Here is a 24,269-nt window from a genome sequence, read left to right on the forward strand (position 1 = left end):
ATCATTATCTGTCAAAAAGTTGACAGCAAATACCCGACATTGTAAAGAACATGGCAACAGCAAGTGGAAGCCAGATAGCGCGAAAATTGTTGCTATTTATATTGATTTTTTATGCGAAGATGCCTCTCATGGATTTTCTGTAAGCCTCCTTATTCTATCAATGCTGGCGTAATTAGATTTGTCAAAGCTGTGGCAAACGTCATTTGATAAGATAAATACATTCGAATATGTGTATGTAGATGAATAAGTAATTCGTTTATGACACGTCATATGTTGGCACTCGAGCATTTCACTCGGCTCAAGTAAGTGGGAGAACGAAACATTTCGCTACGGAGCTTTTCCGGTTCGCTTTGGTTTTGTTTTATTGTTTCCTTCTCATAATTTTATGATTATAATCCTTTATACTGCGATATTTAGTCTTGTTGCTTGGAAAATCCGTCTTAATCGGATCTTCCAATCCGATTTATCGGCCTCCTTTGGACCTTTTTATTAAAAACTTGACACATTGCATACCGGAAATCTATATAGTCTAAATCATTCAACGATGGTAAAGCATTCCTGCGTTTTCTGGCTGTCTGATTCTAGTAATTTATAATGAAAATATGTGAATTACGATTTCATAAGTAAGAATTGGTATTTCAAAACAGAACTCGATTTTTATTTCGTGAATCTTAAAATAAGGTGAAATAATACTGAAGACAATTCAATTGATCGTTTCTATTAACTAGCTCACTTCCTGAGCAATATCGAACCGTAGGGGTAAGTGGAGTATGCAGTGTAGTAAGGCGAGTAGGCCGAGTATGGAGCATAAGCAGCGGCATAAGGAGCGTAGGCGGCGTAGGGCGAAGTGTAGGTGGCAGCGAACGGAGTGCCAATCAGTGACGTCGAGTAGCTGACCACTGGAGCGATAACACTGGGTTTGGCGGCCGCCAGAGCGAAAAGCGCGAAACAACACAAAGCAAACTAGAAGAAGTTGGAAGTAAGTAAAAGTTAAAATTTAATTACTGCGTTCGTCCTTTCGCACAAAAATAAGAAGGCAGTGTAGAACAAAAACAACTTACGTATTTGAACATGTTTTCCAAATTGTTTAAGCGGAACGTGCTGCGTAGACTTAAGTTTAATATTGCGGTACAAATGAGACTGTTTAATCAAAGCCGATGATATAAGCTTTTATACACGAATTCTGCCCACCATTTGCAGCTTCCAATAATCCATGTACGGCTAGCATGTGCGTTAAGCAAAATAGGTTCTATAGCCCCAACGGCTAGCACTGGTACTTCAACCTCCGCTACACGGCAGCCGGCTGTGCGCTAATGGCCACGTTAAGTGCTCATTACTGTCACTGACAACAAAAACGAAACACATTAACTACACACAGAGGTGCGGATGGGTGTGTGTGTGTGGCGTAGGTAAATAGTTTTTGCTTTCGCATTTTTTTCCGACCACTTTTTGCATCAGTCTTGGCTGTCCATGGCACGTCCGTGTGTCAGGCCGTTGCGTGCAGACGCTGCCGTAGTTGATGGCGCGTTAGCTGGCCGCAGTGTAAGGTCTGCTTGAAGCGTGTGCGTTTGGTAGTAGATATTTTTGGTTTGCGACGCGCAGTGGCGCGGTGTGGACGGCATACTAATTCCCACACATGGCTTTGGGGTTATTTTCATCAAATTGCTAAGTTTTTACTTTTGCTTTTATTCGCTTCTTTGTTGTTGTCTTGTGTTGGTAATGCTACTCATTCATGTTCGCAGACACATAATAACGATCTCGACTTACCACTTTTGCATTTTAATTTCAAATTGCTGATAAGATTCTTGGGTTTTGTTCTCAAATCATGCAATAACTCAATTATGACATCTGACGATAGGCAGATTTACGACTTCTACTCATACAAATGATAGTAAGGAAGTAAATTCCCATTCGAAAACTTTTACATACATTTGGGCTTGTAAAGTTATAGATTTGGGGAAGGTCAGGCAGCAGAATTTGGGTCCGAAGTTCCGAATTTGTATTGACGTTGAGCTGCCTCACGTGCGAACACCTATTTCCGAATCGGACGCACTTATGTTACTTGTGAGCAACATAAATATTTATTGAGGATATCACATTTTGCTTATTGCTTTGGATCTATCGTATAAATCGTGATATTGTGAACGCGCTTGGAATAGTAATTTGTGTAAGTGTTTGAAGGAAAATAAATATGAATTTGGTGAATGAAATTTATGAGTGAATCATCCGCTGAAGACTCCGAGGGTCATCGATATTGTATTTAATTACAATTTTTAAGTTCAACGAACTCTGAATCCCTTGACCGGTCTCCAAAAAAATGTTTAGGCTTTAAATGCAAAGCAAAATAATTTGTATGTACGGAAGTGTGTGCAACATAATGATTTCGGCAATGAAAAAACCAAAATGAGAAGTCACTTTAGAATATGGGTATCACGTTCGAATGGAACAAAGGTCAGTAGGATTTAGTGTTAATATCATACGATTCAGAACATTCTTATGAAAAGCAGATAATCTTTTTAAAATGAATTTACAAAAGTCTGCTAAATACACTTGTAAGGTAACTAATAAAGGTCCATCACTTATTGCGGCCTCAGATAAATATAAATTCTTGAATATAATTTGATTAGCCATTTGATATCGGATTAACCCTTCACACATCGGTTATTTCCAAGACGCACTACTGAAATGGAAAGCTCGTTTAATTTGTGAAGTATATATAAACATCCAACACATATTTATAGTTCTTATAGTGCAACTTTGAGTTGAAAATCTATAAATTAAATTTTTTCGACTTTTAATATTTTACTAAAAGCTAAAATCACTTTTCTACTAAAGAACGGAAGAAACTATTTTCATTGTAAATATAAAATATTATCACAAAAGTAGTAATAAGCTATCCCATCATTGAATTACTCTTAATAAGTGCAAAGAACAAGAAGAAGAGTATTTTATATAGATATCACGATCGAACTTCTAAAGTTTGCATTGGCCTCTGCTTTGTGCTGACATTCGTTAGCCACCCACAAACGCCTGATAAATTAAAATGCTTAACTACTTTGGCACCTTCGATGTGCGTACAAAAAATTTGTATTTAAACTCGATCAATCAACCAATTTGCATTCAGTTCCATTTTGCTACACCACAGTGAAACAACTACCAAACAACAAAATAATCAAAATGTTCAAATACGTAAGTGAAAATCGTTGTCCACAATTAGAGACTCTTTCAATTGAAAATTGCTATTTATAATAATCCTTTATAAATTATTCTATATGTAGTTCGCTCTCGTTTTCGTCGCTCTCCTCGCCTTTGCCGTCGCCGAGCCTAAACCCGCTTTGGTAGCAGCACCATTGGCCTACTCAGCCCCACTAGTCGCCTCTCCCTACACCGCTGCCTATACTGTCCCATATGCCGCTTACGCCGCCGCTCCCTATGCCGCCTACGCTTCACCTTACGCTTCACCCTACGCCGCCTACTCCGCCTACTCAGCTTACCCATACAGCGCCGCCTATGTGCTCCGCAAGTAAATGGAAGCTGAAAACTAATATATTGCTGTTGTTGAAGTGCATAGGCAATTGATTTCGAATATGAGTCCTCAGGAATATGAAAAAAAAAAATAAAACGAATATTAAAATGACAAAAAAGCTTTTTACTTTTATTACTACTCAAATAAAACCTGTTTTCTGTTAATGAACAATATTTGATAGTAAAATATTATTCACACTAAATTGCAGTTAATTCGCAGAACTAGCAAGTGAAAGCTGATTTTATTTGGGCCTTTGATATAGGTTTAAAAAATTGAACACAATGTTGAAATTGAAATATGTTAAAATAATATTGAAGCTGTCCGTTAACACTCAAAAAAAGTATAACAAATTGTTTATCCCTTACCATTTCAGGATGATTGTAAGTAAAAATAAAGCAAGGTCAAACGTGGGGACATGTTTTAAGCATGAAATATCTTCTAATAATACCTCAGCCCACCTGAGGAATACTCTTTACTTATTGTGATATATGTGTACGATTCGATCTATGTTACAGCATTATTCCTATAAATTCGATATTGGAAACATATTGGCACAAGTCTAGCTGCTCATTCAGCAGTTTTCCCTTCGTTTTCAGTTTTCTACCCGGAATTGATTGCTTTGCTGCTTTAGAAATTGCATTACGAGCATTCGCTATTAAAGCAAATAGACGACCATATCAATGAATACTCATTCTAAATGTTGACTTTTAGCTCATTTTTGTTTAGATTTGATAATAGGTTTTTATTTTAAACAGTGAAACCAAACTCGTGCCATCGAACCAATATTAATCAATCTATTAATGGAAATTGAAAACATTTACTCCTTAAGCCGATTATAGGTGTTTCAAAGGAACGCAAATATTTGACGACAATATCTACTTTCATTAAATTGCGGTTCATGAACGAATTAAAGCACGAAGTTGGCTGCAAAGTTTTGAATGCCAAGACCAACCGAAACTCCTTCCTTGGTTATTAAAAAATACCTTCTAGCTTTAATACTCCCGACGTCTAATAAAGATCTAAATTCTAAAATGTGAACGAAAATAGTGTAATCTTGGGATGAACTAAAGATATTCCTGATATCTCTAATAACCAAAAACGCTGATGACAGCTTTAACACTATTGTATATTACAATACTTGACTTGTATTTATTTTACTAATATATAAGAAGAAATTGATTCCGATCATTCAGCTTGTATGACAGCTATATGCTATAGTGGTACGATATCGGTCATTTCGACAAATGAGAAGCTTCTTGGTGAGAAAAGGTTACATACTAAATTTAAGATCGATATCTCAAAAACTGAGAGACTAGTTCGCGTATATACAGACGGATTGACGGACAGATGGACAGACAGGCGGACGTGGCTAAATCAACTCAGCTCATCCTGGTGATCATGTATGTATATATTTCATTTCTTTCTTTCTGGGTGTTACAAACTTCGTAGCAAACTTAATATACCCTGTTCAAAGTATAATAAATACAATGTATATATACAAATGGAAGGCCTGGAATCTTTTCGTTCGAAAAGTCGACTTCAGTGAAATAAAAAAGCCAAATGATTTTCGGTTTTACTTTTTCATTTATTTATTTTTTGTTCGTAAGTTTTCGACCGTTTGTCTATTGAATATTGCGTCATTTTCAGCTTTTTTTAATATTCGCTCATATTCTCCTCTATAATTTACTTGCGGAGCACATAGGCGGCGCTGTATGGGTAAGCGGAGTAGGCGGCGTAGGGTGAAGCGTAGGCGGCATAGGGTGCGGCAGCGTAAGCGGCATATGGGGCAGCATAGGCAGCGGCGTAGGGAGAGGCGACCAATGGGGCTGAGTAGGCGAATGGCGCTGCTACCACAGCGGGTTTAGGCTCGGCAGCGGCGAAGGCGAAAAGGGCGACGAAAACGAGAGCGAACTGCAAGTAGATGTAGTAATTAATAAAGGATTATTCAATTGCCGATATAACTGCATATATATTTATGAAATTCGAAGGATTCCAGGGCTCTTGCATATAAAATTCACTTACGTATTTGAACATTTTGACTGTTTTGTTGTTTGGTAGTTGTTTTACTGTTGTAGAGAAAAATGGAACTGATTAACTATTTAGTGAAGACTCGAGCTTAAATACAATTTGCGAACACAACGGCTGTATATTAAGGGTAAATATATGAGCTAGTGCCCACAAATAATTTGCATGTACTCGGGCCGAATTGGGTAGGTAAGGAAACGAAAATATGACATTACTGACCTAAACACGTATTTGGCTCATTGAATTGGTAAATATTTATCAGCCATGTTTGCAATTACATTTGTATGAGTATGTACTGATTACCTAAACACTACAGATACTGCAAGGTCAAGGAAAACTCAATTGAAAAGTCAGTAGTGATAGTCACTCATAATTGTAATTACATATTATTGTATAAGTAAATGCTGCAAAGATAAAAACATCAGGTCTAATTATTGTTTGCTAAAAATATTATTTGAGGAAATGATTATATAATACATTTATTATATATATGCACACATACATATCAATAACTATGCTGACCTGAAACAGTGAAAAGCCGAAGGCAAAATGTTAACTTAATATGCGCACTACAACGGCTTAAGTAAATACCAAATAAATTTGGCTTGAACTAACGAGAATTTACAACAAAAGCAAAGGACTTTGCGACAGAAACGTACGTGCTCAAGCCACATGTGTCACAATTCGTGGTCAAATATTTAAGTAGAGCATAAGAAGCAAATAAATTTAATTGGCTCTTCTTGTTTTTGTGCTACGCAGAAAATTTTTCTATAATTTTAAAAGTATTTAAGCCAGACCAACGCATCACACATTTATCAGTTTTATTCTGCTCGTCTGCAATAAAGCAACTAACAAGCCACAAACAAGCAAAATGTTCAAATATGTAAGTATTGCTATGTCATTATCCTCCAAATTGCCTTAATATGCTAACTAAAAGCTTATTTATTTACAAGTATAGATAGAATTTTGCATAAAAATAATTTATTTTGACTTACAGTTCGCACTCGTTTTCGTCGCCATCTTCGCCTTCGCCGCTGCCGAGCCTAAACCTGCTGTGGTTGCAGCGCCATTCGCCTATTCAGCTCCTCTGGTTGCCTCTCCCTACTCCGCTGCCTATGCTGCTCCATATGCCGCTTACGCCGCCACTCCCTATGCCGCCTACGCTTCACCTTACGCTTCACCCTACGCCGCCTACTCCGCCTACTCTGCTTACCCATACAGCGCCGCCTATGTGCTCCGCAAGTAAATGAAAACTAGCGGAAAGGAACCGAATTGAAGGATTATGAAAATGGAAAAATAAAACAAAAAGCATAAACGATAGCCAAATGTTTTTTAATCAATTTCACTTAAGTTTTTTGCTCTAATAGGAATTGGGAGATATTTTTGTTCTATAAATTACACACTAAGGATATGGGGGATTGTTAGTGTGGTTAGAATATAGTGTTGAAGTTAGTTTTAAGTAAATTATAATTACGAGAAATTTCAACAGCTATAAGCAGCTCTGAGCTTATTTGTCTTAACTAAACTCTTCACTCTTCGGTTTCAAACAATTTGGAGCAACTAATCAGTCTTTAAGGAAAATACATATATAATTTAGAATATAACAATAATCAGTTCTACCTTTTGAATATTCGAAAAATGTAAGGAAAGATAAGGATATCTTCAAAAAATGCGGTATACAAGTATATGTTTTAATGTATGATTTTTCATAATTTTTAACTTTATTTATCGCAGTTGATTTTCAGTTCATGATTGATTAAATGGCTGAATGATGCAGTACATCCACGCAAATTCAACCAGAGTTTAGGTTGCGGGACGAAAAAAATTACCAAAAACAAATCAAAAACAGAATAATTGAAAGGGGTTAATCTATAATCTGGCATACTTTAAATCTTAAAGCAAGTTCCACAGCCGTAATTGTGGAATGTCTCTCACATGAAGTATAGAGTTTGCATCGCTTCCTTTTGAATGTTCTTTCTGCGAGTTTCACAAATTAATCAAAAACATGACTACTTACAAGAGCACTTGAAAACTAGAAAAATAAAATTGAAACTTGCATTTGGCCAAAAGTGCGCAGTGCAAATGAGTGGAAAATAGACGAAGTTTTCCATTGTTTTTAATTCAATATGATTTTAACTGCGGCATTGTGCTTAATGAAATGGAACTTTGAGTGCTGCCAGATGAACTCTCCAGAATCGGCGGATTATGCGCATTGAATTTGGAGGCTGTAACGCATTGCTGCTTTGGAAGCAAAGTCCACTGATGCCTCACCGCAAAACAGCGACTCTGTGTGGGGAATCTCTAATGATGTTTTTGTTTGCTCACTGATTAGTTGTCATGCCCTTGAGCACTACTGACCTTTCCTGCACACACACACATACGTGCACTGCACAACTGATTGTGATTACCTTGGGCACAGGCGATTTAATACAATTGGGAATACTTTGAGGGCACTGAATTAAAACAGACTAGTTCTTGTATAAAATACAACCTTACATCCATACATACAACCTTACACACATGCTCACGTATGAAAGTGCATGTTAATTATCATTTGCTCGTATGAATCTCCACTCCCGCAGTGCACATCACGTTGAATACTTTCGAAAATCCTTTTGTCCACTGAATGTGCTACTTAAGCTGCTGTTATTGCTGTTGTTGCAATTGCTGGTCAGCAGCGTACATTGCTCGCATTGCTCCGAATCATTGCTGAAATGGACAAAGCACTTAGTATTGTTTGAGAAGTGCATTCAGCCATCTTGCTGGCAACGTGCGTGAAGGTTGACCGACTGAAATACCGAGCACTTTCTCCGATCCGAGTATGTGTGTTTATACGGCAATCGCCTATTGTGATTGGCTTGCAATGCAAGTTCCCAACATACCTGGGTGGGTGTGTGTGTGTGGGTGTACGATGCTCTTTTGTGTTGGAAAAGCGTTTGTAGACCGGAAATTTAATTTCGATGCTCGAGTTGTAGTCGCGCGTTCGTTCATTTCGTATTCGCCACGTTATGCTTTGAGGCGCTTTGAATTCAGATTTAAGCCATTCCGTAATTGGGAATACTTCATGAATTGCTTTCAGTTGTGGGCCATAAGGATACAGGCATATACATACGAATGAACTGCATTCCAAACACCCATACAGACACACACATACACTCTCATGTTTGTTTTTGTTACGTGGTTATGCGGTTACATTTCGCGCGTCTTCGCTCTCGTTCACAAACATACACATATAGGTACATTTGACGTTTGCGGCGAATAGACGTTTGCGTGGCTTAATGCATAAATAAGCAAATGCGCTTCATTTCATTTGGCTCTATGTGCCGCGTGACCGTCTTCACTTCCACGTTGTGAACTGCTTCCGTTTTACTTACGGCTTATATAAATGGCATTTCGTTGTCGGACATGACTAGTTTTTGTTTTTATTATTATCACTGCTCTTAATATTTCGACATATGAGCAGGACACCGCCGGTGAAGGATTTTGAGAAATGAAAGTTTGCAGCTTCCATACTAAACATCATAGCAATGGTCCAACTTTATATTGCGGTTGCTGAAAATCGTTAGGTTTTTACAAAATACGACTCTATCAGACATCAAAGTCTTTTAAGAGGAAAAACCTGCGCTTAGTAATTCAAAATATGAATTTTTATATTTCTTTCCAATATTACAATTAAATATTTCTTGATATCCACGATTTTTGCGCCTTAAATTGGTGATCCTAAATTTTTTATATTAAGTAAAGTTTAATTTATTTGAACGACTTTAAAATAATACATTAATGCAATATGTTTTTATTTTGTTTTTATTTTCAATGCCAAATAAAGTTTTCACTTTCATTGCCAATCAAATCCAATTTAGTTATCACAGATCATCCGCTACTTTTCATTTACTTGCGGAGCACATAGGCGGCGCTGTATGGGTAAGCGGAGTAGGCGGCGTAAGGTGAAGCGTAAGGTGAAGCGTAGGCGGCATAGGGAGCGGCGGCGTAAGCGGCATATGGGGCAGCATAGGCAGCGGAGTAGGAAGAGGCGACCAGAGGAGCTGAGTAGGCGAATGGTGCAGCTACCACAGCGGGTTTAGGCTCGGCAGCGGCGAAGGCGAAGAGAGCGACGAAAACGAGAGCGAACTATAAAGTAAATTGAAAGTATATTAAAAGTTAGTTACTTGTTACATATAAAATGTGTTACTTACGTATTTGAACATCTTGTTTATTCTTAGTTTGGAAGTTGCTTTGTGGTAGAGCAAATTTTAACTGATAATAGTAAGTTGCTTTGCTCGAGTTTAAATACTCTTTCGTTTTCGCAAAACTAAAAAAAAACGAAATGTAGATATCTGCAGTGGCTTAGTTTGCAAATGAGTATGTCTGACTTTGAATGAAAATATACGCAATTTTGTCGAAAATTCTTTTATTATTTAAATTAAGTGTGGTTTTGGCGAGCCAATTTTCGGTCGTCACTTGGTAGTCGTCGCGCATATTAAACCATTATTTTGCTTAGCACTTCACTGTCATTTCATGGTCTTCGTGGACGTGCGGACATGTCAACGCACAATAACTTTTTAATAGAAACATTTCAGTAACAATTAGTAAAATTTTTGCTGAAACTCGTCGCACTTAAGTCCCAATATTTGAGAATAGCATTCTACTCAGTGATCTCTTAGTTCAATTCTAAAAGAAATAAAAATTTGTATCTAGATTTTCAAACCGAAACATTTGGCACTTCTCATTGCTGGGTGAAATTTCATTGCTCACAAACTACTTGATCCATATGAACCAGTTTTGTTTATAATATTCTCTTGATACAATTGCGAAATCGGAATACAACCACGCCCACTTTTAGTGTGATATAGTTATTAATGTCATCAGCTTATTAAACTGTTATGAATTTTATTGACTAAAATGTGGTTTAATCATTCAACGCGGCTGGAATCGGTCCCGATCTTTTTATGTACTCATTAACCCAATATTTTGGCTTCCGCTCTTCTGGTTGACGCTTAATGTGTAAGTCTATTAATGTAATTAAATGCACCTATTACAATTTCTTGAGCTTATTGCTGTTAATGAAATCGGTTAACTCTTTAAAAGTCATTTATCCAAGATCATGATTTTCATCCTGTTTAACTTTTAATATTAGTGTAGTTATTAAGAATATTTTGGTTAGCATATAGGGATTCCATGGCAAATTGATTAATATCGATCCATATCTTCTCTCACTACCAATATAGTGCATACGGGGATTTCTGCGAGTGGATCTTTTTATTAGATATTTCAGTTGTTAGGCAAGCTGGTTTGATATGGTTAGTATTATAATACTAATTTCTTTAATACATACTATGTTTATACGTACATAAATTTATTTTACACTCCAAAGCCTTTTACAATTTTCAAACCAATATAATTTTTATTTTGGTAATTATTAGTTAAATGTTTATTAGCTTTATGAGGTCTTCATATATTTTGTATATGTATACGGATATAATGGAAGCATATCGATATACGTACATATATACACACGCTTTAACGACTTATAGAGCATGGGTTGACGTCGAAGAATCTTACTTATCCTCTCCATTACTCACGAGTGTCTTGCATACATCAGTGGGCATTACAAAACCGACCGAATACATACTTACATAAGCGTGAATAATGCATGAATCCACATGTATTTAAAGCCGAGCGATAAGTGATTTCATTATCAGTTTAATTTTGCTTCACTACAGTAAAACACCAAACAAAAACCAACATTCAATATGTTCAAATACGTAAGTATTAATCGTTATTTGTTTATTATAATTTTGATTTGTAATAATAAATGAATTCTTCCTTGCAGTTCGCACTCGTCTTCGTCGCCCTCTTCGCCTGCGCCGCTGCCGAGCCTAAACCCGCTGTGGTAGCAGCGCCATTCGCCTACTCAGCCCCATTGGTCGCCTCCCCCTACACCGCTGCATATACTGCCCCATATGCCGCTTACGCTGCCGCACCCTATGCCGCCTACGCTTCACCCTATGCCGCCTACTCCGCCTACTCTGCTTACCCATACAGCGCCGCCTATGTGCTCCGCAAGTAAACGGAATGTAGCAAAAGATCCGGAATTTAAGAATAAAAATGAAAAAATAAAACAAAGCCATAAACGATAAATAAGTCTTTTGCATTTTAATCTGTAAAATATGAACAATGAATCATGAGAGACGCCTGCGAGCCACTTGGTGGTACTCAACATATATCCAACTAATTTTCCACGCTTCCGGTAATTAGAAATTTAATTGTTAAAGGGTTCTTAAGCCATTCAAATTATAATTAAGAGAAAGTAAGATAAATGTAGTATGTTATTATTACCCGTCCACTTAGTTCGCTGTTGCATAAAGTATTAGAACCCTTCTTCATCAATTTGAGTTTGATGACAAAATTCCTAAAATAATAAATCCTTTATAGCTTTGCTTAATAATTGACTTGAATGTTCTATGTGTATATGTGTTCTGTATATAAATTTTGTTCTTGTGAACCTAAATAAGAACAATCTCCTTCAATTAACACAAAGCAGAAGACAAAGTCAATTAGCTAGCCTCACAGCGTTCTTTAAATATCCTAATAATCATCAAAGAAGTGTCGTAAACTCTCATTCCATACAATAACACTGCAATATCACAAAGTAAATAAATGTAATTTTCAATATTGATTTACGGCTTGAAGATAGGTGCTTACACCTAATTTAGAGAGAGAGAGAGATGTTATAAATAAATTGAAAAAATCTAATATTTTTATTGAAATGTGGTAAAGTTTTAAGAAAAACTAAACATTTCAAGGATTTGACTCAAGCAAAGATTTTCTTCTAAATACTTTGGGTCCTTTTTTTATCTCTTTTAAGCGATTTATGTGTATGCCATAAACTATGTGTTAGTCTCTTTCGAAGAAATAATCACTTTATGCACTTTTCCTCTTCTTTTTTACAAAAATCACTCAAAATCAAAAAGAGATCCTTCTTACGAGCTCAAATGATATAATAAATATCATTCATATTTGGTCGCCTCCAGAACGTCTTTTGTTTCCTTTGGACCATATAATTCAAATGGTTGATATTGTCTGAAATTTGTTTTTACTTACTCTATTTTTGTTTGTTTTGTTTATCTGATTTCCTATAGTTATAGGAAGAGAAAAAAGAGACCATTAACTTCAAATTTTGAATAATTTTTTTTTCATCCAAAGGGAATTTAAACCATGTTGTTATTTTACAAGTGTATTTCTATATTCTATGCTCTGAAAATGACCAATTGAGATGGTCATGTGGAAAGGAATATTAAAATAATAAAAGTTTGTGACTTCGTTTCTAAATTTTCAGTTTTATTTCATTATTTCCATAAAGTTTGAGTCAAATTTTCTTCTATTCAATGCCAATCAATTTCATTTATTGGACAATCACAGTTCCACAGTTCCTCTGCTAGGTTCCCTTTACTTGCGGAGCACATAGGCGGCGCTGTATGGGTAAGCGGAGTAAGCGGAATAAGCGGCGTAGGGTGAAGCGTAGGCGGCATAGGGCGCGGCGGCGTAAGCGGCATATGGAGCAGCATAGGCAGCGGAGTAGGGAGAGGCGACCAGAGGAGCTGAGTAGGCGAATGGCGCTGCTACCACAGCGGGTTTAGGCTCTGCAGCGGCGAAGGCGAAGAGAGCGACGAAAACGAGAGCGAACTGCAAAAAGAGGAACTTTTTCAGTAAGAGGTTCTTTGTGGTAATCGATATGTGATCTGTATGCTTAACGAAATATATTGAAAATACTTACGTATTTGAACATTTTGTGTTTGGTTTGTGCTGTATTGTTGAGAAAACAAAACTAAACTGATAAAAATATGACAACTGCTTGAGTTTATATATTTTTATTTGCCCGACGGTTTGAAGCGCGACATAATTGCTGGTTCAAAGAGCTGACATTGGCAAAGTTTTGGGCAAAACGTGCAGGGTTATGAAGAATCAGCTGTGTGCGTGTGTGTATGTTTGTTTATGAGTCCGATTTTCGAGGAGTTGAGCCACGCATTTTAATGCACACATTTGCGAGTACAAACTTGGGCTTAAAATAGCCAACCCAAAATATAAGTGCACGACAATGAACTAAACTAATAAAACTATGAACTAAATTAAATATGCAAATCAAGCAATTGCGACCTTAAAGTGTATATTTTTTTTATAATATATGTATTTGTGAATGTAGTTCTTGTTGACGTTTTTAGCACACATCTTTTCTGAGACAATTGTGTTGTAATTGGACTTAACGCTAAGCATTTGTTATTTTTGCTGTCAAGTATTTGCATTAACATTAATAATTAAAGGCCATCTTACCACATATGCATTGGAAGTGAGTGGTGGACGCAAAGCCGCCTCGATCTGAAACAAAGCAAAATTGCCCGAAAATGCCCAAATGTCAAATAAGGCTCAATAACAGCTGCCATAACAACGGGCATTCACCACCGCGGGGAGCGTGTGGGGGCATTTCAAATGAGCTGCTGCCTCCAAGCGCAGCGACGCTTCCTGCATACCAAATGAAGCGCTCGCGGTGATACGGTTATCGATAGCTTGCGTGCCCATCGTTATTCAGCCGTCATGTCCGCAGTTATTTAGTACACAGCTATTGTAATTTTTGCTTGCACGCACACACGCATGCATACCTACATACATACATAGTTTATTAAAGAGGTGTATTTTATTGGCGTTCTTGATTACAAGCCATATATTTATGAACACTATATATTATAATACATATAAAAAGAAATATACACAATGGCTATATATAAAATAGACTTATTTTTCCTAAGACAAACAGAAAAAATTTACGAATTCGATTCATATATGATATGAAATATTCAAACTGAATGTTTGTTACGTTCAATACCAAAGTGAGTCAGTTTATTTGTTTCTGTATCATAAATAACTTTCATTAAAAGTTTAAGTTTTTTGTATTTCCTTATTTTCGTTTCGTCACATGAAATTTATAGGAAATTGTCCATAAAGCGATACGAGGTAATCCTAATACTTTCCAGAAACAGCTAGCAGCTGAGAAGGAAACTACAAGTATATTCCTGAGAGCAAAATTAGAAAGTTGGTTTAAGTGTTCTACATTCATACGATCAATTTAACTTATAAAATATACCATTTGTGTATATTTTATAGATAGATATAGTGATGATATATTTATGTTAAGTAGAGAGGTTCAGAAGCTCAATGACAAATTATGATTATGGCAAACGAAAATCGTTCTTACTCCTTTTATTGAAAAATGTCATCTTTTTTCTGAGCATAAGTCACCAAGTTACTCTACGATAAGCAAATTGTTTCAATATATGGCTAACATTCATACCTGAAGAATTATATTAACCGGTAACTTGAGTATGCTCTAATATATGTATGTATTACTATAGAAGCATATGATTGCTTTTTTAGCAATATAAAGTCTTCTTAAATGTTTTTAAGCACAAAAATCTTGATTTATTTTCATTGTCGAAAGGCAACAATTTGGAAATACATTGTTAATTATTTTATAACATTAACTTTTCTTATTTACACGGTGCGTCTTTCTTGTTGGGAGGGGATCCACGGGATCAGTGTTCCATATTCCACTTCGAAATGAGATGTCAGGATGTTTTGCACCATTTGTGGCGTTGATAGCTATTTGTATTCAAATTAATCACATTATTTCGAAATTCCATTGAACTTATTCCATTGTTTTTCTACCTAGGAGCACTTTTGACAAAGTATCAGGAAAATATACACGATCCCTATCATATTTATTTTGTCCCTCACTTGAAAAAACCTTGAGTAAACCCAAAACTATTAAAAATGTTAAATTCATTTTGTTGCACTTTTCCGAGTCTTGATTTTAATCCGTATCAGAATATACTTCAACTTTGCTGAGTATCGTACGGATCCGCTGCTCTTGTTTAAATAAACATTTTAAAATATCTGCAAATTCTTACACACGCACTTTCATGCCAACGGGACGACACACTCTCTGCTCTGAGTGTAAATATCCGCTCCATTTAAAAAGAGATGAATTTCTGTTGCTGATTATGGAAATCAAATATGATCCGTCGAGTATATACCTTTCATGATAACTGAATTAAAACTACAAGAAGAAGAGTAGCATCTGATGTGGAAAAACAGTAAAATCAGTAGTTAATACAGGCAATTTAGCCAAAAAAAATCCGTTTATGAACTTACCCAGGCTAACACAAATTCTTATATGCCTTGCCTAATATATTAAGAGTTGTCGAAAATAAAAAAATATTTACTCAATCCCTAATGTTTTCATTAGAGCTCCGTCCATCAAGCAATTGAGGTTAGACTTTTCTTACACTATACCTTGAACAGGTTATATACCTATATATATATGTATACTAGTTTTCACGATGAACATGCAGAAGGAGACGTCGGAGACCCCGTAAAATATATATATAAATGAACAGCATGACGAGCAAAGTCGATTTAGATAGACGCACGTCTGTCAGCCCCTTGGTATATACGCGAACTAGTCCCTCAGTTTTTGAAACATTGATCTGAAATTTTACACATGTTCCCAAGAAGCTGCTCATTAGTCCATACCGTCGATATCGGACTACTACAGGATATAGTTGCCAGACAAAATGATTGATCAAATTCAAGTCCGTGTATGGCCACTATATTCGTACAAATTATTCAGATTGGACCACTATAGCATATAGCTGCCATTCAAACTGACCGATTTATGCCATAAGAAACGCATGTGAAGGCTGTTATAGCTCCAATGTAACCAATGTTAACGTTTTTTCTTGTTTTTATCTACAAACTTTTCATTCATAACTTGCTTGAGCGAATTAAGTTGTAAATTCTCTTTCAGTTGGAGAATAATACGAGAGGTCATTGGACAGATTTTTTCATAAGATGAGTGTCCAAATATTGAATCATACTTGTAGTAAACGAGCCTAAAATGCAAAAAATATTGTTTCTATCAGCTAAGTTTCACATACGCTTATGTATTCTGAACATGTCTTTTCTTCCCATAAAAGCAAACGCAAATACGAAGTACTCCTTTCCCTCTTACAAACACATACAATCACGCTTGGGTGGACTAATAATTTAATACAAGGTGCTAATTTAAGGCCTTCAAGTGTTTAGTACAAAGCGATTAAATATTCGTTACACAGAAAATAAAGAAAAAATAAAAGTGCGTCAAGTCGCCAACAAATCGACTTACCTGAAGAATTGTATTTAAATGCGAGCATTGAGCGAATTTTTCATCAGTTAAATTTTGCTCTACAACAGTAAAACAACTACCAAACAATCAAAATGTTCAAATACGTAAGTATTAACCGTTATTTGTTTATTATACATTTGGTTTGTAATAAAAATGAATTCTTCCTTGCAGTTCGTTTTCGTTTTCGTTGCCCTCTTCGCTTTCGCCGCTGCTGAGCCCAAACCCGCTGTGGTAGCAGCGCCATTCGCCTACTCAGCTCCTCTGGTCTCCTCTCCCTACACCGCTGCCTATGCTGCCCCATATGCCGCTTACGCCGCCACTCCCTATGCCGCCTACGCTTCACCTTACGCTTCACCCTACGCCGCCTACTCCGCTTACCCATACAGCGGTGCCTATGTGCTCCGCAAGTAAACGGAATGTAGCGGATTTTATATTTTATTGACAATGAAAAGGATACAATTTTACTGATCCTACAATAGCAAAAAAATAAAACCAAAGTTTGAACAGAATTTATTTTGTGTTTGTTATTTCGTACATTCCTTAACTGATTTGAAAGTTCCGAAGGGATTTCGATAATAGGAGGTAGTGACGTTAGGGATTTGGAATGCATAGTAAGTTCGCAGACATGTGCACTAACAGAAACGCTTAAAAGACGAAACAAAACAGTTGAGATGAAACGAATTGCTTGAAATGTCCTAAGCAATTAATTGGTCTGAATATATCATCTGTAAAGCATGGTCCTCACTTCAATTTCAAATTTAAGGAATACTGGTACTTTAGAAGTCCTCCACATTCTTGCCGGGCATTCGAGAAACGCACGCATACATGCGTACACTTGAGTAGTATTTGTGCGTCAGTAGAGTCGCTGGCAGTCCTTCAGCGTTCAGTGCTGCAACTCGGCTGTCAACAACATTTTCATGGTCACTTCAGCGTGCGAGTTGATTTGTAGCTGTCAGCAGTTGTTGCCAGCGAATATTTGGTTTGGTTACCCGTTACGTGTAAGTGGCAGCGTGTTAACCGCAGTTTTACTCGGTGCTTGGGCCTGCTGTTGACACTTGCGACACGAACAATTTCAATGTGATAAACAGTTTCACTGAACACTTATGTTTTTATTTTTGATAATTATACATACGCCGTTATTTTTAATTTTTCAAATTATATTGAAACAATTTTAAAACCTGCATCAGCTATGTTGAGAATCTAGCGATAGTTTCAACGTGTTGGTTTTGTTCCTTCTAATGGGGGTGTGAAATGTCGTTAAAATAAAAGCGGTGGGAACCTTGGCAAGACAATTTCGGCATCATACATGGAACAAAGGACTGATTTCGAACGAGTTTTGGTTGCTAGTTGTGTAAGCAAAATCATAAATAAGCTCTAGATCACAACTTATTTGTTATGCCCAAAATTGTCAGGTACCAAGTTTGGGACTATGTATATTCAACAGTGAAGCTGCAGAAGAAGAATAATGAAAGATTACTACTTATTGAAGAAAATTTTGGCAATATACAAAAATGAGTAGCAAATCGATGACTCCTGACCTAATACCAATAATCACCTTCAATTGCTATGTTTGAGCTCGAGCTCCCTTGGTAAGGCAAGTGAAGAAAAACGAGTATTTTCAATCGTCATTCTCCACGTTTCGACGAGTTCTTCTTATTTCTATTTAGTAAATTTAAAAATACTTGAGTCTGATTTTCGTTTAAAGTTTTTTATTTATCATTAGTTTTTTATGAAAAACTTTGTCCTTTTTATTGCCAATCAAATCCAATTTGGTGTTATCACAGTTCAACCGCTACATTCCGTTTACTTGCGGAGCACATAGGCGGCGTTGTATGGGTAAGCGGAGTAGGCGGCGTAGGGTGAAGCGTAAGGTGAAGCGTAGGCGGCATAGGGAGCGGCAGCGTAAGCGGCATATGGGGCAGCATAGGCAGCGGAGTAGGGAGAGGCGACCAGAGGAGCTGAGTAGGCGAAAGGCGCTGCTACGACAGCGGGCTTAGGCTCGGCAGCGGCGAAGGCGAAGAGGGCGACGAAGACGAGAGCGAACTGCAACGAAGAATTAATTTATTATTACAAATCAAAATTATAATAAACAAATAACGATTAATACTTACGTATTTGAACATTTTGATTGTTTGGTAGTTTGGTAGTTGTTTTACTGTTGTGGAGCAAAATTTAACTGATGACTAGCTCGCTGACGTTGGGGCTTAAATATTAAACGGCTATCGGCTTATTCGCTTTTGCCAATATTCGTGCATATATTTGTGATTAAGCGCAGAGGTTTATGTGTGGGTAAAGTACTATTTCAACAATTATACTAAAATAAAAAGTTGGACTCTCTTGGCCTAAACACGTCGTAGATCCTCAGTGTCATCATAGTCATCTGCATTTGTGTGTGTGTAGGTGTCTGAGTGTTGTGAGGTTACTAAAAAACTTCATTGGCAGTAGACTGATTTTATTGCAATTCAAATTGTCTCAGTTTAGATTCGGCCGAATGCTGTTACGCATACTAAATATTCAAGCGTGAAAAATTCAAGCGGCGTAAATGGGAAAAGGAAACATTCTTAAATTTAGCTTGTTTTCATAAAAATAATTGGGTGTCAGATATATTTACGCGTCTGCCTTAAGTAATATTTTGTCTGTGCAAAAATACGCTTTTAAAAAAGAGTTGGTAAAAGATATTTGCGTTGAATATTTTTTTAAAAGTTTTTATTTTGAACTGGTATTTTTAATTGATAACTTTTTGAATATGTTTATTGATCTTATATAAAATATTGACTTTATTCTTGCAAAATACTTATTCATCAAATTCAGTTTAATTTTAGTTTCAATCCTGCTTCGAACGTATTTTTATAATTTCTTAAAGAGGAACTTTCATAGGCTTGAGGTAGCTGTGCATATTGATTGGGATTTAAAATCAAGGCCAAGTAGGTGGTGCACATTAATTATACGAGTATTAAAAAGTGTCTTAAAGATTGCCTACATTTTGGGGCGGAGAAAAGAAAAGGAAATATATACAAACAATTTTAAAAATAAAATAAAAATTCTATAAAGAATTTGAGTAAAATTTCATTAAAATTATTTTTTACACTTAGAGTCTCCAGAATCTGAAAATGAATTACTTCCATATCCACCATAGAAACTCTACACCGTGAGTACAAATGTGTACTGTGCCATATCTCTTATACACATACATCTGTACTTACATATACACTTTACGAGTGCACAAATAGTGGCTGCAGCACTTATGTGTCCCGTCACACTTTCGTTACAAGCGTTCACGAAACGATTCAATGGCGAATGTCGCCGACAACGTAGCGACATAAATTTATTACGAAAATTGCCCGACACTTTTGTTTTGGCGCTGGCATTTTCACTTCAAAGTTTTCATAATTGTCGTTGTTGTTGTTATTGTTGTTGTTGGCATATGCATGCATGTAAGGTTCACGACAAGTTGTTCCTGCTGCTAATGTCGCCGTTTTTCCTCACCAATCATGTACATATGTACTTGTATGTATGTTATGTAGATGCAATTATGTTTGTGAATGGGAGTGTGTTCATGAATGCGTGTGTGCATGTGTGCTTCCGTCATTTTCCCAAAACACATTTTCACCAACACAGTTACCAAGCAGCCACCATGCCCAACGAAATATTGCCTGCTGCATTGGAATAATTGTAAACGATAAAAAGCTCCAAAAGCCAGCTATTTAAAAGGGCACTAAGCGTTTGCAACTTTAACAACAACAACTATCGTACAATGTCAACCACAACCGTACTTTCTGTTTTGTCGTTTTCGCTCTATGAGTAGCGAGACCACAGAGAATTGGTGGAGTTAGTTTGTTTTATTGCAATCGCTGTTCAAGTGTCCTGCTGCGAAGTTTTCAAAACTGTTGTCTTTCACTTATTATTCTTCGTGTATTTTGTTGGTGTATTACTTGGAAAACGAAAATGGCTTTCTAACGGAAAATCACTGTTAAATTTCTCACCGAACTTTTGGAACTTACGTTTGGCATTTCCTACCGGGCATGTTCGTGCTTGCATATTGCCTGGTGTGTTTTTATAAATGCGTTTGTGTCCGCCACATGCGGCTTTTATGATTCCAAATTAACCAACAATTTGTGTAAGTGGCAATTAAAGTGGCGAAAGGCGTGAAAGGATTTCAGTTGTAAGGAATTATTTGCAATATTCTGTTGTTTACTACCCCCATTCCCGACACACACACCGTGCGTACACATACACATGCATTCATGACTTTGCTGCACACACTTTATCTTACATAAATAATTGGCGCACAGTTAAGTCTAAGTGGCCATTGAGGGCGAAGGCCAGACAGGTGTTTCACAAGTTCAACGCCAAGTGGTTGGGGGTCTGCGGTTATGTTACTACTATTATTTGCTACAAAAGCGATTATGAGGCGTCAAGTACCACAAAAACTATTTCCACTTTTTGCTTACACACACATACGCATTTGTGAAACATAATTATTATTAACAGGTATATTATTGTCAGTCACAAATTTGCAAGCCCTTTGCAAGTGAAAGTAAATATTCTAAATATGACTGAATAAAGCGACTTTGTATCAGCAGATTTTCTCAATTACACTCAATTTTGAAAATTAGAAGATTTTTTAATAATATAGAGCAAAACTTTTAGGTTAAATTAAGCAAATCACTTCGCCTTCGTTTACTGATTACCAGGCACTTCCTTTAAGGTCTGTCTTCCGAGCAGATCGCTATTGTCATGGGTCCTGAAAACTTTAGTAAAAATAAGTAAAATATTGAAAACTTCAAAACCTTAAATTACCAATCACTTTTTCTAATATATGGTAAATTTCGCAGATACATTTATATAGTTGTTTGCATCTTTGTACATAACGGTCGTACGGCATGCAACAGTCAGCTTTTGCATTCAGTTATTTTCTGATTGCCTTGAGTCTGTTGTTGATCCTAATCAGCGTGTTAAAAGTGACATGTAATTGTGACAGCTAAATATGACATTTAAACTGATAAATTTGGCGCATTAGGAGTATACGCATATGACGGCGTAAATACGGGCAGGTCAAGGTTTCTACTGTCGTGATTGAAGGCGAATTTTATATGCATGCGGGAGCTATTTTACTCACCATTTAATAATATGGCAATCTTCTCAAAAATGTCTTCCTCTTCAGTTTTGTAATATGAGTAGCAAAATTTTTTTTTCGATTCTAATGAGTTACAATTTTTAATTTTATTTTCAAACAAATTACAGCATTATAAGTTTTCCTACTATGTCTTTTGTTTAGTTCTGAAGCTCAGCATCTTTTTAATCTTTTTAAAATTAACCTCACTCGGATTATCTTTGAACTAAAATATGCACCAAATTATAGAGCTGAACAGAGCTGGAGCCCACAACGACCAGACTTCCATTCTTTTTAAAAGTCAAAGCTTTTCTGTGCACGTCCCCTATACAGGTAAGAACAATCAGCGACTATAGAGTTTGGGTTGTGGTTACTTCGGCAGATAATTGGTAGTAAAGGTGTATAAAATAGCATAAGAAAAACTTTCAGTTTTTTTAAATAACGAAAGTCCGACGTCGTGGCCTCTTGGGTTATTCGCATATCGCCAATGGCTCTTAGCGAGTGCAACAACCCGAATACTGCTAACCTCGCTGAAGGTCAATGACTTCAGAATGGGTTGTTGACCTCGTTAAAGATAAACAAACATGCAAGCCTATTGACTTTGCTAAAGGTAAACGAAAGAGTCATTGATCGCAGGATGGGTCGCTTCCAAGACCCCAAGTACCGAATATTAGAGCCTAAGGGCATAAATATGACTTTACAGCGAAAATGTCGGTCATATTAAGATATCTAAAGAAATTAAATCTAATGAATTGTGTATCTTTTTCTGAACGTAATGTGGCCTAATGCTAAAAATATTTTTTGAAACCAATAAGCGTATTACCACCAACTTAGTCGGTTTGTGTTAATATTTTCAGTTTCGAGCGTATTCTAAAGTACACTTTAACTTAGAGTAGGTGGGGTTAGGAATATTATGCATAGCACAGTGCAATACGTGTGTATATTAGCTTGATATACTATATTTCGCCCATATATATTTACACATGTATATATTGTACATATATTAATGCAAAGGATTAGAGTTCAAATCAAAATACATTTATTTTTACGTATTTGATTTTTGACTTTGCTAAAGAAACACAATCATTTTCTACCAATGAAAATTTGTTAAATTACATGGATAATCTATAGTAAGAGAGTATAGAATAGTAGAAGACTTCTTCTAAGTCTTCTGGTACCGGGATGGTTCTAAGTGTATTTGCGTACTACAATTACGACTTTCTTTCGCAGGTGGCATACGTATTGTGCATTTATTGTATATTTTTATGCAGTATTTTTCTTTTATTCATTATTATAAGACATAGTTAAAATAGTAATGAAACATAACACTTAAAATAAGATTTGTTACAAGCTAATAATTCAAATAAAATTAAATTTAACACCCTGTGTTCAACAGCTCCTCCAAACTAAAAACTAATCACACTTTGACTGGCACTGTGATTTCTCGCATGCGACAGAGGAGTCGCACATAAATTTTGATGGCTGGCAATGCTGCCTACATTCCACAACGCACGGTTGCACTAGGCATTTTTCTTTTGCACTGATGAAGAACAACAAAAATGTTTAGTTGATTTTGAATCGTCGTGTATGAATATTGTGTGAGAATATTGCGCGATTTTTGTTATACATTTTGATATTTGGGCGGAAAGTACAATGAAGTAGACAATTTGCCGGTTGTTGTTTTGTCTATCGAGTTATTTTAATAGTTTGTGTGATAGGACTTTTAATTGCGATAAACAATAAGTTAAATAAGAAGGTATGTGCCCGTGGCGCTATACATCAATGGCTTCTGGATGGGAGTGTTGGTGTAATATATCCGAAAATTATTAAATTCGACATATTGAGTGTACAAAAATGTGTATGCTTCCGAAAACGAAGTGTTTTGTTTTTACAAAAGCAAAACAAATGATCAACAAAAGGTTTAAAATAGATTATTTTTAAAATTTGCAAACGAAAGAGGAAATGAAAAAGAAAAAAGCGCAAAAGTGAGAATAAAAAGTATGATAGTTGCTAATTTTGTTTTAAAGTGTGAGTGGCAACTTGGCGAACATGAAACAAAGCATACGCACACTTACTCAAATACATGTGTTCAAATGTATATGCATCTGCTGGAATTACCCAGCCAACAAATCAAATTATGAAACAAGTTAATTGCATTTACCTCGACATTAATTATTATTTTGTTAAAAGTGAGCTCTAAAAGACGAAATCTTGCATTATTAAGGGTTAATAGTTGCAAAAATGTAATATTGCTAATAAGTCTGTAATTCATTTGTGTATACACCTTTTCATTAATTTCATATTCGTTGTTTCCACCACTTTATCGTTAATACCACTACAATTCTATACGAATACAAGTGTGAAGTGCAAAAAGCATAAAACCGGTTCGA

At 36.2% G+C, this 24,269-nt stretch overlaps 6 protein-coding genes and 1 long non-coding RNA gene across 22 annotated transcripts in view; 3 read left to right on the forward strand and 4 right to left on the reverse strand.

The window, feature by feature from the left end:
- The window catches only part of LOC106624555 (phosphatase and actin regulator 2), a 211,283-nt gene that overhangs the window by 21,408 nt on the left and 165,606 nt on the right, over positions 1-24,269 (forward strand). For 3 of the 16 annotated variants that reach the window (XM_036364303.2, XM_036364306.2, XM_070111433.1), the window contains exon 1: positions 23,444-23,635. The exons of 9 other annotated variants lie outside the window; for them this stretch is intronic. The gene's annotated coding sequence lies outside the window, so the exon portion shown is untranslated. 4 more of the 16 variants (XM_070111429.1, XM_070111425.1, XM_070111428.1 and 1 more) reach the window with 4 other exon arrangements.
- LOC106625348 (cuticle protein 16.5-like) lies at positions 637-5,642 on the reverse strand. The gene is made up of 4 exons (XM_014245175.3): positions 5,549-5,642; positions 5,214-5,437; positions 1,062-1,140; positions 637-963 (listed from the first exon to the last, which is right to left on the reverse strand). Exons 1-4 carry the CDS (start codon positions 5,558-5,560, stop codon positions 730-732), a joined length of 549 nt encoding a protein of 182 aa, XP_014100650.2. The 5' UTR covers positions 5,561-5,642; the 3' UTR covers positions 637-729.
- On the forward strand, positions 6,275-17,275 carry LOC118681133 (cuticle protein 38-like). The gene is made up of 4 exons (XM_036364644.2): positions 6,275-6,434; positions 6,549-6,793; positions 8,134-8,230; positions 16,938-17,275. Exons 1-4 carry the CDS (start codon positions 6,423-6,425, stop codon positions 17,175-17,177), a joined length of 594 nt encoding a protein of 197 aa, XP_036220537.2. The 5' UTR covers positions 6,275-6,422; the 3' UTR covers positions 17,178-17,275.
- LOC106625347 (neuropeptide-like 4) lies at positions 9,348-9,870 on the reverse strand. The gene is made up of 2 exons (XM_014245173.3): positions 9,745-9,870; positions 9,348-9,679 (listed from the first exon to the last, which is right to left on the reverse strand). Exons 1-2 carry the CDS (start codon positions 9,754-9,756, stop codon positions 9,440-9,442), a joined length of 252 nt encoding a protein of 83 aa, XP_014100648.3. The 5' UTR covers positions 9,757-9,870; the 3' UTR covers positions 9,348-9,439.
- Positions 11,123-11,692, forward strand: LOC118681136 (neuropeptide-like 4). Its single transcript, XM_036364647.2, has 2 exons — positions 11,123-11,313; positions 11,382-11,692. Exons 1-2 carry the CDS (start codon positions 11,302-11,304, stop codon positions 11,616-11,618), a joined length of 249 nt encoding a protein of 82 aa, XP_036220540.2. The 5' UTR covers positions 11,123-11,301; the 3' UTR covers positions 11,619-11,692.
- LOC118681142 (uncharacterized) lies at positions 14,998-15,489 on the reverse strand. The gene is made up of 2 exons (XR_004976825.2): positions 15,269-15,489; positions 14,998-15,202 (listed from the first exon to the last, which is right to left on the reverse strand). It is a non-coding gene; the product is annotated as an uncharacterized lncRNA (long non-coding RNA).
- On the reverse strand, positions 18,454-18,982 carry LOC118681134 (neuropeptide-like 4). The gene is made up of 2 exons (XM_036364645.2): positions 18,878-18,982; positions 18,454-18,809 (listed from the first exon to the last, which is right to left on the reverse strand). The coding sequence occupies exons 1-2, from the start codon at positions 18,887-18,889 to the stop codon at positions 18,570-18,572; spliced, it is 252 nt and encodes an 83-aa protein (XP_036220538.2). The 5' UTR covers positions 18,890-18,982; the 3' UTR covers positions 18,454-18,569.

The sequence above is a fragment of the Bactrocera oleae genome, chromosome 6, assembly GCF_042242935.1.
Source record: "Bactrocera oleae isolate idBacOlea1 chromosome 6, idBacOlea1, whole genome shotgun sequence".
Classification (NCBI taxonomy): Eukaryota; Metazoa; Arthropoda; class Insecta; order Diptera; family Tephritidae; genus Bactrocera; species Bactrocera oleae.